Source organism: Pediculus humanus, genomic scaffold, assembly GCF_000006295.1.
Source record: "Pediculus humanus corporis 1103172107443 genomic scaffold, whole genome shotgun sequence".
Lineage (NCBI taxonomy): Eukaryota > Metazoa > Arthropoda > Insecta > Psocodea > Pediculidae > Pediculus > Pediculus humanus.
Window position 1 is genome coordinate 185,403 of NW_002987064.1, and position 18,731 is coordinate 204,133.

The 18,731-nt window shown below is 29.0% G+C and overlaps 3 protein-coding genes across 3 annotated transcripts; 2 read left to right on the top strand and 1 right to left on the bottom strand.

Moving 5' to 3' along the window:
* Positions 1-730: 730 nt before the first annotated feature.
* Positions 731-6,264, top strand: Phum_PHUM090350 (uncharacterized protein; the record flags this gene model as incomplete). Its single annotated transcript, XM_002423818.1, has 11 exons — positions 731-897; positions 987-1,150; positions 1,232-3,628; positions 3,713-4,000; positions 4,084-4,428; positions 4,546-4,675; positions 4,752-4,817; positions 4,904-5,065; positions 5,424-5,836; positions 5,903-6,060; positions 6,151-6,264. The coding sequence occupies 11 exons, from the start codon at positions 731-733 to the stop codon at positions 6,262-6,264; spliced, it is 4,404 nt and encodes a 1,467-aa protein (XP_002423863.1).
* Positions 6,265-6,463: 199 nt separating this feature from the next.
* Phum_PHUM090360 (DEAD box ATP-dependent RNA helicase, putative) lies at positions 6,464-12,618 on the bottom strand (the record flags this gene model as incomplete). Its single annotated transcript, XM_002423819.1, has 21 exons — positions 6,464-6,594; positions 6,697-6,929; positions 7,019-7,299; positions 7,378-7,845; positions 7,940-8,078; positions 8,185-8,301; positions 8,376-8,523; positions 8,592-8,973; positions 9,050-9,195; positions 9,426-9,615; positions 9,704-9,835; positions 10,047-10,162; positions 10,246-10,386; positions 10,499-10,721; positions 10,807-10,959; positions 11,063-11,233; positions 11,308-11,478; positions 11,566-11,755; positions 11,907-12,210; positions 12,293-12,376; positions 12,504-12,618. 21 exons carry the CDS (start codon positions 12,616-12,618, stop codon positions 6,464-6,466), a joined length of 4,035 nt encoding a protein of 1,344 aa, XP_002423864.1.
* A 2,789-nt stretch (positions 12,619-15,407) lies between these two features.
* Positions 15,408-18,206, top strand: Phum_PHUM090370 (uncharacterized protein; the record flags this gene model as incomplete). The annotated part of the gene is made up of 8 exons (XM_002423820.1): positions 15,408-15,524; positions 16,135-16,413; positions 16,482-16,667; positions 16,767-17,017; positions 17,095-17,554; positions 17,629-17,841; positions 17,938-18,059; positions 18,140-18,206. The coding sequence occupies 8 exons, from the start codon at positions 15,408-15,410 to the stop codon at positions 18,204-18,206; spliced, it is 1,695 nt and encodes a 564-aa protein (XP_002423865.1).
* Between the last annotated feature and the right edge of the window lie 525 nt (positions 18,207-18,731).

Below are 18,731 nucleotides of genomic sequence, written 5' to 3' on the forward strand. Positions count from 1 at the left end.
TTGTTTTTTTTTTTTTTTTTCTATATCGATTAATACGACGATTAATTAACGATTATTCTTTTATCACTATTATTATTATTATTATTATTATTATTATCATCATCTCGAACAAAAATTATTAATAATAATAATTAAAAGTGATTAAAAGAATTAACTCGCGAAAAAAAAAATTAAAATAATTATTACGTTACTTACCTTATTATTATTATCATCATTACTATCCGTGAATTTTTCTCCAGTTTTTATCACGACATCCTGTGTCCAGGTTTTTAGTGTGTTATTCGATCCCCTTTTCAAAATCATTCCTGGAATTTTTTTTAAAGTTTTTCCAATTTTCGAAAACTTAAAAATCTTTCTTCTTCCAATAGAAAAGTTTCCAAGGTTTCCATTTTCATCATTATTATTATTTTGATTCTGGAAAAGAAGAAGAAGAGATAATATAAACAAAAGATTTTTAAATAATAATAATGATAATTTTTATGCGAATAAAAAACAATTCTTTTTTTCTCCACAGTTTGGTAACATTTTATTATGAAATTATTATTATTATTATTAGCATTTTTTTTTTTTTAAACAATAAAAATTTTATGACATTTTTAAAAAAAAAAAATTTCCAGTCATTGTTATCGGATCTATGCGTAAAAATATAATAATAATAATAATAAATATGTATATGTTAAAAAAAAAATTTCATGTGAAAAAAAAATAATAATAATAATAATTATGACAAATGAATTTGTTTTTCATACACGTTTTAGCTTGCTATCGTCGTGTCGTTTCCGGTAAAAGGTTACACGAAAGGTTTATACGTCATTCTCTTCCTTGTAATAGTTTAGAAGCTTGTCAACATCAATGTTCTATTGAAAAACGTTTCGATTGTCAAGGATTTAATATTAGGTAATTTTTTTTTTTTTCGACAAAGTTACGTAAAAATTTTAATGTCGAAAACAACTCACACACACGGTTTTTTCTTTTCGAATTTAAAGGTTGGATCTGGAAGGAGTTGGAAGAGGAATATGCGAATTATCATCTTTTACCGTTGGAAATTTAGATCAATATGGAGATTTTGTTTACGATCCAGAATTTGCTTATTATGAACGTTTATATGGTATCGATTCTCCTAATTGTGGATTACTTTATCATAATATAGGTTAATATTTTATTTATTTAAAAAACTTTTAAATTGTTTTCGTAAATAAATGATAATTTATTTTTTTTTTCAAATTTGTAGGAAGAAACGAAGTAGTACCTAATCATCAAAGAGTGTTTGGTGGACCGTATTATGGTGGTGACTCATATGGACCATGGAGCACTGGTTTTGGAACAACAAATTACGGTCCATGGGGTGATCACGGATATGGAAGCGGATTTTATGTTTCGAATAATCCTTCTAGAGGACCAACACCATCTTTCCAACCCGAGTTTTTCTATTCCGATAAACCGTACGGCAGACCTTACGGATATGGAGATGGTTCAGGTGGTTATGGAGGAATTTCTGTAGGTTACAATTTAGGCCCGAGCAATTACGGAAGAGGTCCCTTTAATTATGGAGGAAGTCCTGGGAGCACTAGTGGCGGTCCCGGTAGTTATGAAGGAGGATTAAGCGGACCAGGTAGAGGACAAAATAATTACCCGAGTGGTCCTGGTATCACTAATGGAGGATCCGGTAGTTATGGAGGAGGACCGGGTGGCCCGTACAGAGGGCCAGATAATTATTCAGGAGGGTCAGGAGGGTCGAACAGAGGTCCTGACAATTATTCAGGCGGTCCCGGTGACACTAACCGAGGTTCGAGTTATGGAGGAGGATCAAGTGGTCCTGGTAGAGGCCCTGATAATTATCCAGGAGGACCGGGAGGCCTTAACAGAGGTCCCGACTATTATCCAGGCGGCCCTAGTAGTTCTAATGGAGGTCCCAATAATTATGGAGGCGGATCGAGTGGTCCAAGGGGAGGAGCAAATAATTATCAAGGCGGGTCTGGAAATTATCCAGGAGGATCGGGTGGCCCGATCAGAGGCCCAGGAAATTATCCAAGTGGTCCTGGTGGTACTAACAGGGATCCAGGCAGTTATGGAGGATCGGGTGGCCCGATCAGAGGTCCAGAAAATTACCCAGGCGGTCCTGGTGGCATCAACAGAGGTCCAGGCAATTATGGAGGAGGATCGGATGGCTCGTACAGAGGGCCAGATAATTATTCAGGAGGGCCAGGAGGGCCAAACACAGGTCCAGGTAGTTATGGGGGAGGGTCGGGTGGCCCAAGCAGAGGTCCTGACATTTACTCAGGAGGATCAGGTTCAAACAGAGGTCCAGATAATTATCAAGGTGGTTCTAATAATTATCGAGGAGGATCAGGTGGCCCAAACGGAGGCCCGGACAATTACTCAAGTGGGCCTGGTGGCATTAACCGAGGTTCGGGCAGTTACGGAGGAGGATCAAGCGGTAGCAGAGGTCCCGATAATTATCCAGGTAGTCCTGGCGCCACTAACGGTGATTCAGGTAATTATAGAGGAGGGTCGGGTCCATACAGAGGACCGGATAATTATTCAGGAGGATCGGGCCCCTACAGAAGTCCTGACAATTACTCTGGAGGATCGGGAGGTTCAAGAAGAGGTCCAGACAATTATCCAAGAGGACCCGATAGTCCAAATCGAGGTCCTGATAGTTACCGAAGGGGACCGGGTGGTCCAGGCGGAACCTCAGATAATTACCCAAGCGATCCCAGTGGTAACAACAGAGGTCCAGGTTTCGGTGGTTACAGAGGAGACTCAGGTGATCCGAATAGGAATCCGAACTATTATGCAGGAGATTCTAATAGGTATGGAATCCCTAATCCTTATGGAACGCCCGGTAACTACGGAGGCTCTGGTGGTTACGGTGGAGGTTTTACTAACTACAGAGGAGGTCCTGTTATTTACGGAGGAACAGGCGGTTCAGGAAATGGCCCTAATAATTTCGAAGGTCCTAATCGAAATTTTGGTGTTTATGGTGGTGTTTCAATAGGAAGTTCTAGTAATTATGGAAATGGGTTTGGCACCTACGGAGAAATCACTGGTGGATTTAGAAGAAACGGGTACGATTCAAGAAATTCTGGTAAAGTTCCAACATATATAATTATAGATGCAGATGTTAATGATCGAAATCGTGAAAAAAATCCCAACAATTATAAAACTTCAACCCAAAATTTTAAATACTTACCTCCTAAAATTCATAACCTATCACCCAAGGAACAAAACACGGCATCTTTTAATTTTCCTTCAACACCATCAAATTCATTAAGAAACCCGAACAATTTTTCAACGCCATCACAATATTCCCCTACGATTTCTAATAATTCACCACCACAGAGTACACTAGGACCTCAACCAATTTACACTCGGCCTTCACCTTCAACACCACCCTTGCCTTCAAAATCAAACAATTTATCTCCTCCAATTAAGGATACTACAATCAGGCCACATGTATATTCAACAAGACCCCAAGAATTACCATCCAGACCTCCATCTTCTTATGGTAACTATCCTCAAACTCAATTACAGCCAAATTACTATGTACCAAACGATTACTCGACGCACAGAGTATTTGGTTCTTCTCGAAAATTTAACGACGGTTTTCACGTAATTGAAAATGAAGGTAAGTATTTACGATTTCATAACAATGACATCAGAAAAATTATGAGCAACTGAATAATTTGTTCGATTATTTATCAATTTTCAGTTTGTTTCCAAAGAGCACATCCAGGTTACAGATTGGATTCCACATCAATTAAAAAAATGTTTGACGCACCCTCGGTTCTAGAATGCGAAGCTATGTGCACAAGTTCTTCATTTAAATGCACCGGATATAGCTTTAGATATTCCACAGGAAGTGGAGGTGCGCCTCCCAACTGTCTATTAACGGATTTTAGTTCTTTAACATTAGAATCAGATCTTTTTCCCGATAGAAGCTGCGACGTTTATTTTAAAATGAGTTCCTGCTTGAATGTTGAAAGAATCAGTAGCGCGGGTAAAATTTATAATTTTTTCACGTGACGCATTAACGGATTAAAACTGCAACCTCCTTTAAAAATTTTTGATTTATTCCTGCAGAATGCTTTCTCAAAGTGGCCAGCAATCGAAAAATGGATACTAATAAAATAGCAAAAAGTCTATGGGTTCAAGGAATATCGGAGTGCGAATTAGCTTGTTTAAACTCTGGATATTTCACCTGTAGGACTTTTAGTTTTAGACACGGATCAAGAGTTATTGGTGAATCAAATGAAAATTGTTTCCTATCCGATTGGCCCGTAACTGCTTTCTCTCTCGAAGATTTTTTATTTTCTCCAAATCATGAAATTTACGAAAGAGGAAGTTTCGGTCACGGTTGTGAATTAGATGTTGGTACTTCGTATATAGGACCCGGACCACCGTTAAAAGGTTATCCTGAATTCAACGGTTTATCGCATGGCAAGCCGAACGGTAATAAATAAAATTTAAAAATAAAAATAAAAAAATTTTTTTTTTTACCTCGTTAGAAATTTCAAATTTTCTTTTTTTTTTTGTCGGTTTCAGAATTATGGAGCGTGGGTGACACCTGGAGACATTTTACGGTAAGTGGTTGGCCGTGTAAAATAGGTACTGAATGTACGTTGAATCCGTTGGGAGGTTTTTGGTCGTGTCCAGTTGAAGGAGGAACCGCCGAGTAAGTTTTTCAATGGAGAGACGCACTTTTTTTTTTTAATCGACGAATGTTGATTGAATAATTTAATTTATTGTAGCCAATGGGATTATTGCTGCAGACCAAAACACGCTTGCGGTTATTCAAGAGGTTATAACTACCCTTGGTACGTAAAATAAATCATTTTCAAAAACACACAGGTATACACTAACCAATACAATTAAAACATTCATTAAAAATCCGTATGTAAAGGTGTTACGTAGGGGAAGCCGGGCCACAGCAGTGGAGACCTTGCAGTGAGCAATATTACCCGGAGTTCGATAACCGGTTTGAAAACAAACCGGCTCAGGGTTATATTCCACATCCTGCTCATTCCTTCGAACCTCATTCAGACACGAGGCCTTGGATTTCTGGGTAAAGTAGATTTAGGATCGTTTAACTCAATTCTAATTATTACGGATATCGTACCGGACCAATATAAAAATTAACTCAACCGTAATATTTAACTGTCTTTGTGTTTTTACGGCTTAGCCAAACTAAAAAAAAAAACAAAACAAAAAAAACGCAATTAGTAAATTTGCTTAATTAGTCATTCACATCAAGTAGTAAAATTTGTAGTAACAATTTGAATAAAAACAAAAAAAAAAATAAAATAAAAACCATAAAATTATTCATTAACTTAACCGGATGCATCAAATTGATTTAATAAATTTTTTAAAATTTTTGTTATTATAGTAAAAAGTTAAAAATAATAATAATAATAATTTTTCAGAGATGACGAATACGATTTTCCTATATACTGGCCGATATCTTATCTGTATTCCGAACCACCGCCTAACGAAACAATTTATTGGGAAGATGACGATGAACACGTCATCGATGACGATGAATATTATTTTCACCACGATCACCATCACTTTGCTGACGCACTAGAACACCACATATTAGAAGAAGAGCAAGAAGGAGAAAAATATTCCGAAGAGAGTCCCGTAATTAGATTTAAACCTCACGGTCATAAAGTTCCTTATCCGAAAGTTGTCGTACAAAAATTAGATCATTCCAACAACAACATCATCAAACATCATCAAGATGGCAATGATGATGATGATGATGATGATGACCGGGATAAAAAATTCAAAAAAACAGATTCCTCACTTAAAGTTCCCATATCTGATGTTATCTTAGGTTTTTCATCCAACAATCAATATAAAGATAATGATAAAAAAAATGAAATTAATTATTTTTCGACAGAAAAATATCCGAAAGACAATAGTAATAATAATAATAATAATAATTATAATAATGAAACGGAAAAATTTAACTCGAGAAAAAGGGGAATTTCCAATGTAACAGATTATAAAAATATAACAAAACAAAAACATTCAGAATATAAACTACCTGGATTAATCGTTAAAATTAATAATAATAATAATAATACTGCTACTACTGCTGCTACTAATAATTTTAGTATTATTAATAATAATAATAATAACAATAAGAAATTTGTTAATGATAATGAAACACGCGAAAGAGAATTGAAAGCTTTGAAAACATCATCGCGATCACCGTTAGAATTTTCGTCGAGAATTAAAAATTTTACGAGTGTCAAATGAAAAAAAAGTAAATTGAAAATTTTTTTTTTTGTTTTTTGTGCGTGTGTAAATAAAATTAATTTAAAAAAATAATAATAATAATTACATTAAATACTCTCGTAAACGTTCATTGAAGCTCAATTTTTTTTTTATAATTCCGTGATGAGATGAAAACCATTAAACCCATCATTCATTTTATATTGAACGAAAGCGGTTGATTTTAAACGTTGAATTCGTCTCCCGAATCCATAAAACCATCGTCAAAATCAGACGAATCTGAATCGGTGTACGAAACAATGGTTTTCAATCGAATCCCTTCTTTCAATATTCCACTTTCTATATTTTTTTTGGCTTGAAAACAAATTTTTTTTTTTTAAAATTATTAAAAAGTTAAATCGAATCCGAAGACTGAATTTTCATTTTCATTTTCATTTTTTTTTTCTTCTTCCTCACCTGATTCTATCGCCAATGATATTATATCATCTTTTTTTTCCTCAACTTCGGAATCTCTTAAAACAAAATGATTTTTTCCATCATCTCTTGTAAGTCTGGACCAAAGCATCGAATTTAATTTTCTTATGTTTATGTTTGCGTAAAATGTTTTCAACGTGATTTTAGTAGTTTGCGGATTAACGACTCCGTTAAATTTAATATCGACGGCATAATATTTCCCATCGACCTCGCACCTTCGTAACGATTAATCGAATTTTATAAATTACTTTCTTAGATTATGATAATTACAAAAAAAATAAATAAATAAATAAATTGTGAAAACCTGAATAAAAAATTAGTGACGGAACAATCGCATTTGTATTTTTCAATATTATTAATTAATATTTTAATATTAATCGAAAACGAATTTTGACTCCATCGTATTTGCGGAGTCAATATTTTATCACGAATCATTACTTCCGGTTTTTTCGTACGACTTTCTAAAATTATTTTTTCCGTTTGACTTTCCTTCGAATCCATATTTTCTTCCTTCCCATTTTCATTTGTTTTCAAAGACTCGTCCGCCAATTTTTCCATCGGTATATCGAGAACGTTAGTAGCAAACTAAAAATAAATAAAAACGATGAACGCATCGCACAAATTAAATAATTTTAAATCACAAAAAAAAAAAATTACAATCACCTCTTTGAGAAACTGAATTTCATTTTCGTTTTCAAATAATAATTCGTCGGATAAAAAAGAAGAAGAAAACGAATTCGATTCGTTTTCACACGTTGAATAATCACTCGTTAAATTTTCCGACTCTTTATTTTTTTCCTCCTCCTCTTCGTTTTCGAAAAAATTTTTTTCGTCGTCTTTTCCCTTTAAAATTTTCGATTCGATATTAATAAGAAATTCTTTTTCGCATTCAACCATCGAACCCATTTTGATATCGATCAAATATTTGTTTAACGATTTCCCATTTATGCCATTCAATAAATTACAACCGTATTTTTTTCCACCGGTTATTTTTGATTTTAAATTTTTTTCTATTCCGTAACAATAAATAAAATTATTTTCATTATCGAAAAATTTATCCATTTCCCGTGAAATTTCCGTTAAATTATTATTTTCGTGAATTTTGACTCCGATGAAATTAAATTCTATTGCCTGAAAATAAATAAATCGGAAACGTTTATTTTTAACGAATTAAAAAAAATTAAATTTATTAATAAATCAATCAATCAATCAATCAATCACGAACTTGACACGGTAACTGACGAATCAAATGACAAGATATTGTTGTCACGTCAAATTTATTTACGATTGAAAATTTTCCATGATCAATTAAATAAATATTGTAAAAGTCATTTTCTTTTGAATCTATTCTTCCTCTGACCCATCTAAATTGAAAAAAAAAAAAAAATGGAAAGCAATAATAAAAATCACGTTAAAAAAATTTCATTAGAAAAAAATAATAATAATAATAATAATAATAATAAAATTTACCTTTCGTTGTTGAATTTAGCAAGGCAAAACATTCCGGGTGACAAATCATTTTTGTCTAAATTTTTCTTATTTTTTTCCCCCGCTTCTTTCTCGCAAGCTTTTTCTAAATCTTCTAATCTAGTATTGAAATAATATATATATTTACACCATTTTGATATTAATTTAATCGTAAACAATTATTCTAAACTTACAATTTCGAAAATTTTTCGAGACGTAAAAAAAACGTTGATGCATCATGTCCCGACAAAAAGCAAACTTTTTCCACGTTTTCGCTAAGAAATGCCCAATCGGGTTCGCAACAATCAAATTTTTCCTTTGATAACAAGTCATTTTTATTTTCTAAAAAAAAAAATTTCGCAATAGGACACAAAAATAAAAACCTCAAAAATTTAAGGTTAAGGATTTACCATTTGGTGTAAAAACGGAAATCCCTCCTTCGATACAAAGTTTTTTTAAACGAGAAAAATGTTCGGCATTTTTAACAGCGTAACCATTTTGAATAAGGTTTTCTTGATAAATTAAATCAACGGAATTTGTTTTTACATTATGTAAAGCTCTCGTCAGCAAAACGCAGTCTAAAAATAAAGTATCCTTCATTGCTATGATTATTTTTCCGCGCCACGATAAATCCTTTTCGTAATTTTTAGTTAACAATCCTTTGGCGTAATTTGTAGCAAATTTGCTCCAGGTCTGATCGTAACCTAAAGGTTGAATCCCCACAATTTTAACTTCAATCGCCGTGGAGGGTATTTTAGCAATTTCATAAGGTATCTCTAATAATTCTTTGGCCTGAAAATAAAATTTTTTTTTTTTTTTTTTTGCTACGACAAATATTTTTTTTTCCAAGTTTTTATTTGCTCTATACCGTTAGTTGTACGTAATCTCCCTCGTCCAAGAGTCTAACATTTACTATCAATGGTTGATTATGTTTATTGACTTTAATATAATCTCTTATTTCGGCCCTGTAAAAAACCTCTTTATTCAATACGAATGATTTAATAGCGCAAATGTCTCCGATTTTTGGAGAACCGAGACTTTTTCTGAAAGAAAAAAAAAAATTTGTAAAAAAAATCAGTTCTTTCAATTAATTATCAATTAAATATGATAATATAAAAATAATAAAAACCTATTTTCATCTAATTGGAAATAATCATTTAATTTCTCATTTATCAGCGGATCGTGATTTATTGTCGTTTTATTTCCCTTTAAATCCAAATGTTCTGAAATTGCAATTGAGAAACTTGTGGGATTATGTACTTTTAAAACAGAAAAATTTATCCAACCACTCGAAGGGAGTTGACTAGAAGAATCTATATCGTTGACCAAAGCATGACGTTTACAACAGCTTTTCATATTTATGCATTTTCCTAAAGTCAAAAGTTTTTCACATATTCGAGCTTCCTTAGATACTTCCAATTTTCTTTCGATTTCCTATAGAATGATGATAAGAAAATCACATTAATTAAATTTTCATAAAAATTATTAAGGTACAATTTTTTTGTTGGAAAGAGGACCTTACTTTACACTTTTCCCGAATAACATCGGGCACATTCCCATTTAAACGAACGACGAAATCAACTATTTGTGGAATTTGGCGGCCATTATTTTCATCCAAAATAATTATATCCGATGTTGTTACTTTTTTGGAAACCTCCTAAAATATATTTATATTATAAAATATATATAAAAACTAGAATAACGTACATTTCTGTGAATGAAACGTTCATCAAAAAAAAAAAAGGAAGTTAAGGAAAAATAAATAAAAAAACATAAACAACCAGAGTCTGATGATTGTTAGCTGTAGATAAATTATTATTTAAAATAATTGAATAGCGAAAAAAAAAATTTGTTTTCGATTTGACCGTTAAGCTGTAATGAATAAGCATATCGACATCATTGATTTTTAGCTCGTTAACGACATCATCCGTGGCCACAATAACAAATTGACCGTCGCAAATTTTCCACGAGTGGCAAATATCTAAACACGATAATAATAATAATAATTTTAATTTAAAGTAATTTAAAATAAAATGTCAGCACATTTAAAAAAATTTAAATCACCTCTTATTTGGCATGAGAGCATTTTTTCATGAGCTACACTCGAGTTAATATTTTTATTTTTTAAATAATTATGTACGTCTAGCGCTTCGTCTGTGCTTTCACACAAAATTAAAATTTTTTTTAATTCATCCCGAATTTTATCTGAAAGAATAAAGGATTGTTGTTATTATTAAAATATTAAGAGTCGTTGAGTCAATTTAGAAAAATCAACATCGACTTGTAGTAAATGCAAACAAAAACTTTAAAAACACACCCATTACGAATTCAGGTTTGTGCTGAGCTTTAACGAGATAAATACTAGGTCTCAATTTGGAGTAAATTGCAGCTTCCGCATATGATCCAATGACTAAAAAATAATTTTCAAGATAATTTTTCGCTAAAATTTCCACATTCTCCGTCCATTTTTCACCGCAAAATATTTTTTGACAGTAACGATTTTGTGTACTTTGCTTAGCTTTTTCCAAGATTAATTGTACCTGAAATTAAATAATATTAGTTCGTAGTTCTTCAATCTTCATTCTCAAAAAAATTTATTATTTCCCAAGTTACTTTAAAACTTACATTTTGTTTGAATGGTTTTTCGCTTATAATATCAATTTCGTCCAAAACTAAACATTTTAACCGTTCAAAGTTTGTCACGATAGAATATTCTAGAAGCCTTACAATATAATAAGAAGTTGAAATTAAAATATGGCAACCGTTTGTCAATTTAACCTAAAACAATAGAATATTTATATTTAAATTTACATTGCATTTACTTATATAAGAAATAATTTTTGTTAAAAGTTGTAATTTTTTAAAATTTTTTTACCATAACATCCATTTCGTTTCCACCGCCGTAAGCCATCACGATGGATATATTAAAATTATTCGTAGAAGGATTTTTATTAAATTTCCCAAGAAGGGCGTTGAAAATTGAATATACGAATTCGCAAACTCTAGAACTCGAACAAATAATAACTGCAATAGGACCATTTCCAAAAGATTCCTACAACGAAATTGATTTATAAAATATGAGGAATTTGATAAAATTTCCTTTCGAAAGTACAAGCACCACTCTACCTCTTCGGCGCATTTTTTTTTCACTACATCAATAACTGATATTACGTATCCTAATGTTTTACCAGTTTTTGAACTTCCCAGAATTAAAACATTTTGTTGAAAACTCATAGCAGGAATGGCCCATTGCTGTAGAGGACTGAGATTTTCAAATCTTCCACAATTCATCAAATTCTAATTTGTTATATAAAAGAAAAAAATTAACTTTAGAAAAATAATTATAAGCTAATCAATTAAATAATTCGGAGTAAAATTACATACGGTTAATATTTCATTACGTATATTTAAATCTTTAAATTTTGTCTTCGGTTCAAAAACAAAATCTTTGAATAAAACAAAGGGACGAAAATAATTAAAATTATTTTCATAATAAGGTAAAATTTTAAGCGATTCTTCTTTATTTGATTGATTTGTTTTTGTTTTCAAAGCCACTGATGCATCGGATTGTAAACTAAAAACGATAAAAATAATTATTAATTAATTAATAATAAATATTTACGTGCCTGTTTTTCTTTTTTTTTGATTCAGAAGTTATGTAATTAGATAATAATATCAAATTTAGTTACAAACTATTATTAATTGAATGCATATTTCAATCATACCGAATCATAGGATTTCTTATTAAAAAAATTTCATCTAGATTAGGATTATCGAAATTATTTTTTTCTGAATATTTATCGTTAAAAGTATCATCATTATTAATGATATTTGTATTTTTTTCACATTTTAAATCAATACTACTTGATAATACTGATAAATTATTACTTTCATCTTCCAGAAACTTTTCATTTTGAAATTGTAATAAATGTTTATTATTTCCATCACCATCATTTTCATTTTTTTTTATTTTATCGTTGCCGATTAATTTATTGATTGTAAAAGTAGATTCTGAATTAGTATTTTCTCCTGAAATTTTTATAATCATTTTATAATCAAAATCACAGGCTATCAAAAAATAAGAAGAAAAAATTACGAGAAAGAAATCTACCTTTGTTACTGTTGGTGAGTAACGTTGAATTTCTTCTACAAGACAAAAATTTTGCAATTAAATTTCTATTAGGCAAAACTTCTTCTACTTTTACATTTTCCTTCGATTTAAGTTTTCATCATTTGAAAATTTAAAATGTTTTCATTTTTTTTTAAATGACTGCTCGATTCTTTCGATATTATATTTTTTTGATCACTGGACTGAAACGTACGTAAATTTTCTTCAACTTGTTCTTGTTTTCCTTGTCTTATACTTTTTGTACCACTGAATGAAAGTAGAGAAAATTCTAAAAAATTATTAATCAATAAATGAAAGTTTTGAATCATATTTGCTATTATAATTTTTAAATTTATTATTATATTTACCTTTTTTTAAAAAATAATTTGGCGAATAAACACAATACTTTTCAAACAATAGTAATTTTCTTAATGAATAATGTTCATTTATTATAATCTCACCGTACACCATTTTGTCTTTCACAAGAATAGTTTTAAACAATATCTTGAAATTTTTTTTTATTAAGTTTTTTATGAAATTTTTTGATTTTTCCGACCAATTTTCACAAACTCTAAAAGTAATCCATTATTTTTATGATAATATTAATAAAAACAATCATTTGAAATCTTCTCTAAAGAAAAAAACACAAGAAAACTTTTTCTCATAAACCTAAAATTTTTCTAGATTTGTTTCAATTTAATAACTATTGACGAACTTGATAAATAATTAAAAGAACAAATTTATATATGTTCCAAGGAATCAAAATGGACGTTTGATATACATAATATTTGGCTAGATAATTAATACCTTTTAAGGCCCCATCGTGATTTATCATATGTTTTTTAAAAAAAAATTATCATGAGCAAGATTGTTGAAGAAATTATTAGACTTTAGAAATAGACAGAGCTACAAAACTTTTCCAAATGCATCACGCTGCTTGTGTAAAAAAAAATACAATAATAATAATAATAAAAACATTGTTTAGAAAAAATTAAAAGTACTTTTCTTTAACGTTTCCATTTATTGTTAAAGTTGTGACTGGTAACAATCCATAAAGTGTTATTGTAAATGATAATGGTTCTATATCTGTATAAGTTTTACTTATAATATTAGTGAAATCCGATTTTTCCACGTGAATGATTTCGCCATAGTCCACCAATAAAATTTCATATAATTTATCTTTTTTAATTTCATTTAAAATCCTTCCTCTTTTGTAACCGGTATTGGTTTCATCAACTTTTACCGCTACCCACTAAAATATTAAATATATTTAATTAGAAATTTATGCTAAAACTTATTAAAATTTAAGGTGGCAAAAAAAAAATTCAAACTTTTTTATTAATTTGCTTTTTTTTTAAGACAAATTATATTTTAAAAAATTATTGTACACTTTAGCTTATTAAATTATAATGTAATGTAAACAGTAATTTTAAAATTTTAAAAATTAAAAAGCATTTTTTTTATAAAAAGTCTATTTATATTGACTTTTTTTTTCAATACAAAAACATTCTTGATCAATATTTATTAATTAATTAATTTTAAAATACCTGATTGGCACTTAAATTAGAATCGAATTCATTAAAATATCCACATCTTAAGTCTGCTGTAAGTGATTTTTCCAATGATTTTATATTCGAGCAATGTTCCTCTTCTTCGTTTAAAATAATGTATTTTCCAGGATTAATTACGGAAACTATCGAGCATTTTTGTAATTCCATTTTAATTAATATTAAAAGTTAAGGATCTAACTGAAAAATAAAATTATATTTTAATATAAAGGTTTTTAAATTTTTATTTAAACATAATTTTAAGAACATTTTATTATCGTTTAAAATAAATTTGAGTGATGTACTGAAAAAGATATTTCATTAATAGTTTTGGGATACTGATGTCATCAACATCTAATTCAGATTGAATAGCTTAAGTTATTTGAAGTTACTCAAAGCTACACAAATACAAACAATTTACAAAGATAATTGAAAAATTAATTGTAATATTGTACATCAATAAAATTTTATGTAACACAAGGATTTTATGAATATAAATCGATTATGATTTTATGATTTATGATTGAAAAAGTTTAAGTATATGTCATAGCAGGGCTATTTTGTCTAAACTGGTTTTTTTTCTTTAACAAAATAATAATAACCGATTTAACAATAGATAATTATTTAGACTTTAGAAGAATTCATTTGAAATCTTACATTTGAAAAAAGTTTTAAATACAAAAATATAATTATTTAACTACTACTTTAACTTACAATTATGATTTTGAAAAAATGGAAGTATCTTTGAAAGTGAATTAAAAGCAAAATCAGTCATTAATAAATTAGACATTTTAATTTAAAAAATTATCTTTTTACATAAGACAAATTTCGTTATCTTGAGCCACACTTTTTCCAAAAATTTATCAAATAAACGGAAATCTAAGTTATGAATTATGCATTTCAAATTAAAACTTTAGTAGTTTGTAAAAAGTTATTTATTAATAAGCAAATGTAAACGTATATATTAAATAAAAACGTATGCATGCTATTAATTTCATAATCACCATTTTAAAATTTTTAAAAATTATTCTTTAAGCGTTAAAAAGTACACTGTCAAATTAAGTGAGTATTTTAAGTTTTAAAATAAAAAAGAAAAGTATCTCACCAATTATTTTTCATTTTTTAATATTCAAGTGCTTTAGTTTTTGATGATGATTAAAAATCCTAAAAACAATATTTTAATAATACTAAGTTAAATTTCTTTAGTAAAATTTAATTTTTGAATGCTTCAACGGCAATCACAACGGTACAGTATTCCTAACAGCAATTTTCTCTATGAATAAAAACATTCTATTGCCACGACAATTTAGTTGATTGAACTGATATTTTAAATTTTTAATTTGTACTAACCAAATTGCGTGTAAAATATATTGTGATTCCTTAATTTTTTTTTTATTTTTTTTAAATCATGAATAAATGGAATTTATACACTTTTTATAAACATATTTTAAAAAACAAAATTAATAATCTTAAACATACGTCCTAGTTGAAAACGTTCAAAAATGTTTTTGTGATAAATTGGCCAAAAAAATACAGGCCATAAATTTAATTCTTAATGAAATTTTTCAGTCATGGGTGATCAATGTCAAAATTTTAATACTACTAAAACAACATGGGATCGTTTCAAATCCTGGATTCATTGCATTTGTGTAGTAACATTCGATTTAGAGTTAGGACAAGCTTTAGAAGTAAGTATTGTTTAGATTTCTGTGATTATTTAATTTTTTATTTCAAATATTTTTATTATAAAATTCATCATATATTTTAAACACATTACATTTGAAATATTTAACTTTGTAGTTGTACTAAATTTATAGTTAAATTCATTGTATTGATATTATACTTATGTTATTAACATAAGGATGTTCACTTTTTTAATTGTAATTTCTCTTTTTTTTTTTAATTGCTTGAAAACATAATTTTTGAATCGTTTTATTTGTATAAATTTTTAAATAATTAATAAATAATTAATTTATTATTTCTGATAATTTTTATTAAAAAAAAAAGAAATATCGAAACATATTGAAAGTTTTTCAGTCTTATTATAGAAACTAACAAAGAGATAAGATGTACAAAGAAATGTGCAGTTTTTAAAGCATTACAATAAGATAAGAATTATAATTTATATGTTTTAGAAGAAATTTGTACTCGTCATCTTTATTCTAATTTTATTTAAATTATCAATCGAAATTTTTTAAATTTAACAAAAAAAAATTTACAAGTTACTTAATCTTAATCTTAAAAATTAATTTTAATTATACCAATTTAAAATTTCTATTATTTAAAAAAATTTTTCAGATGATATATCCATCACAAACAACAATGTCTGATCAAGACAAAACTAGTATTTGTTATTTGGCTTTTCCTGATTCCAATTCTGGCTGTATGGGTGACACAAAATTTCACTTTAGGTTTAGATCAAGTTTTTTACCTGATCATCAAGGATTGACCGCTGCTCATCAAATCTATAATGAAAATTGCCTGTCAACACTTCAAATTTCTTCTTCGTACTTTTACGGTTTTGTTTTCTTTAGGCAAGTTAAAGATAAAAACTTGCCTAGAGATTATTTTCAAAAGGTTTGCTAAAGAAAAGTTATTTATTAAATTTTTAATATGTTTATTTTCATTGTTTGATTTTATTTTAGAGTGTAGTTATTATAACAAGGCTTCCCTTTATCACATTATTTAGTGAAGTAATTGCCATCATAGCTCCTGAATTTTTTGATCACGGAGAACTGAGCTTAGAAGCTGCTTGTCATGACATTAATCAATGGCCTCCTCCTGTACCTGGAAAAACAGTAACATTACCACTAATAGGAACAGCTATTCAGGTAAAATTAAACAAAATCATTATACAATGCCTTAATATAATGTAGTCATTGTTGCTGTTACTGATTATTACTTATTGTTGTATGTAAATATTTTTTTAGGTTTTTATTCCTTGTCAACAAGGAAAATCTTCTGAAAGTACTACTCCAGTTGCCAACGTTAGCAGTCCAATTTTGCCTTCCTTTTCTAACACGATATTAACATCAGTATATGATGTTGATTTATTTAAATGCTTTTCCTCTTTACTTCCTCATATACATTTACTTTGGGAATTGGTATTAGTTGCAGAACCTCTTGTTGTTATGTCATCACAGCCTCAAACATGTTCCGATATGGTTCAAGCACTTATAAGGTAAACTTTAATTTCTTAAATTTTTTTTAAAAGTTAAAATACATTTGGTTTAATGATAAAATATTTTTTTATTTCAGCACCATAGCTCCTCTCAATTTTTGCTCAGATTATAGGCCTTATTTTACAATTCATGACAATGAATTTAAAGAATACACTACAAAAACTCACCTTCCTCCACCGGTGATACTGGGAGTTACAAATCCTTTTTTTGTTAAAACATTGCAACATTGGCCACACATAATTAAAACATCGGAAAGTTATCAAAGTAATTTTAAGCAGAACAAATTAAAAAAGGGGACAAACATAAAAATGTTGGATTCGAAGCCGGGAGTTTATACGCATTACAGGCCATTTCTTAAAAAGGACAAAGCAATGCTATCTAAAATTCTTAAAGGCGTCCAGGCTAAAAGGCCAGGAGAAGTTCAGACAGCTTTACTCAAAAGGCATCTTTTAGAATTAACACAAAGTTTTATGATTCCGTTAGAGCGATACATGGCATCTTGTATGCCTTTACAAAAAAATATATCTCCTTATAAGGTAATAATTATCACTCAATAAATTTTAAATCGTCATTTTTGTTTATTTTATATCGGAAATTTATTTACTTAAAGGCAGCTCCAGTACCTCGGCCATTCAATCCTGATGATTTTTTGGCAACTCTTGAAACAATGGGTCCTCAACTCACGTCCGGAGTCAAAGGGGATTGGCCTGGACTTTATAGAAGATTTTTTAAATCTCCCAATTTTTCAGGATGGTACAATACGCGGTATCAACACTTGAGTAAAAAACTTCGTGCTCTTCAATTAGAAGCTTTATGTGATGCCGTGAGTTATTTAAAAATCATTATTATTATTATTAAATTTTTCCTTTTTTTTTTTAAATGAGCAGATAATGATAATAACACGTACAATTTTTAACAGGATTTAACCGAATGGGTTAGAGATAAAAAAGAAGTAGAAATCGTAGACATGATATTAAAAATTAGAAGTAAATTGCAACACAGTGATCTTCCTATAAATTCAGGCACCAAGGAACAATTAAGGTAACGCACTTATATCCTTTTTTTTATGTTTGCAGGTATTAAAAAAAAATACTTATTGAATCCGTAATTTTTAATTTAAGGGCTCGGTTAGAGGACATGATTTGTACATTGCCAGAGGATTTGAAAACGGTTTTAAAAACGAGCTGATACTTACCCTCTCCCGAGGATGGTAAAATTTTTCCTCCGATTAATAATAATAATAATAAATTTAATACTACGGATTCAAATGAACAATTAAATCAAGGTTTGATAACGAAGAGAAATAGGTTTAAGCTAAAATGCTGGTGAATTTTATTATTATTTCTCGACAAAAAAAAAAAAACAAGTTTAAAATTCAAAATACAACAGTATAAAAAAGAACAAACAAATGAACGTAAAAAATAATAATAATAATAATAATTTCAATTAATTTTTTTCAACCCCCCCCCCTTATTTTTAATAAAAAAAAAAAAAAAAAAAAAAAACTTTTTTAAAGTACTGAGTGCGAATACGTAAAAAAGATTCGACTTTAATTAGTGTGAACAAAAATAAGTAAATAAAATAAGGACTAATTATTTATTAAATTTTAATAATTAATTAATTAATTTTAAAAAAAAATAAAATGTTTTAGTGGCCATGATGATGTAAGTGATGTGAATGTGTGAATTAGTCAATTTAATTATTCAATTAAAT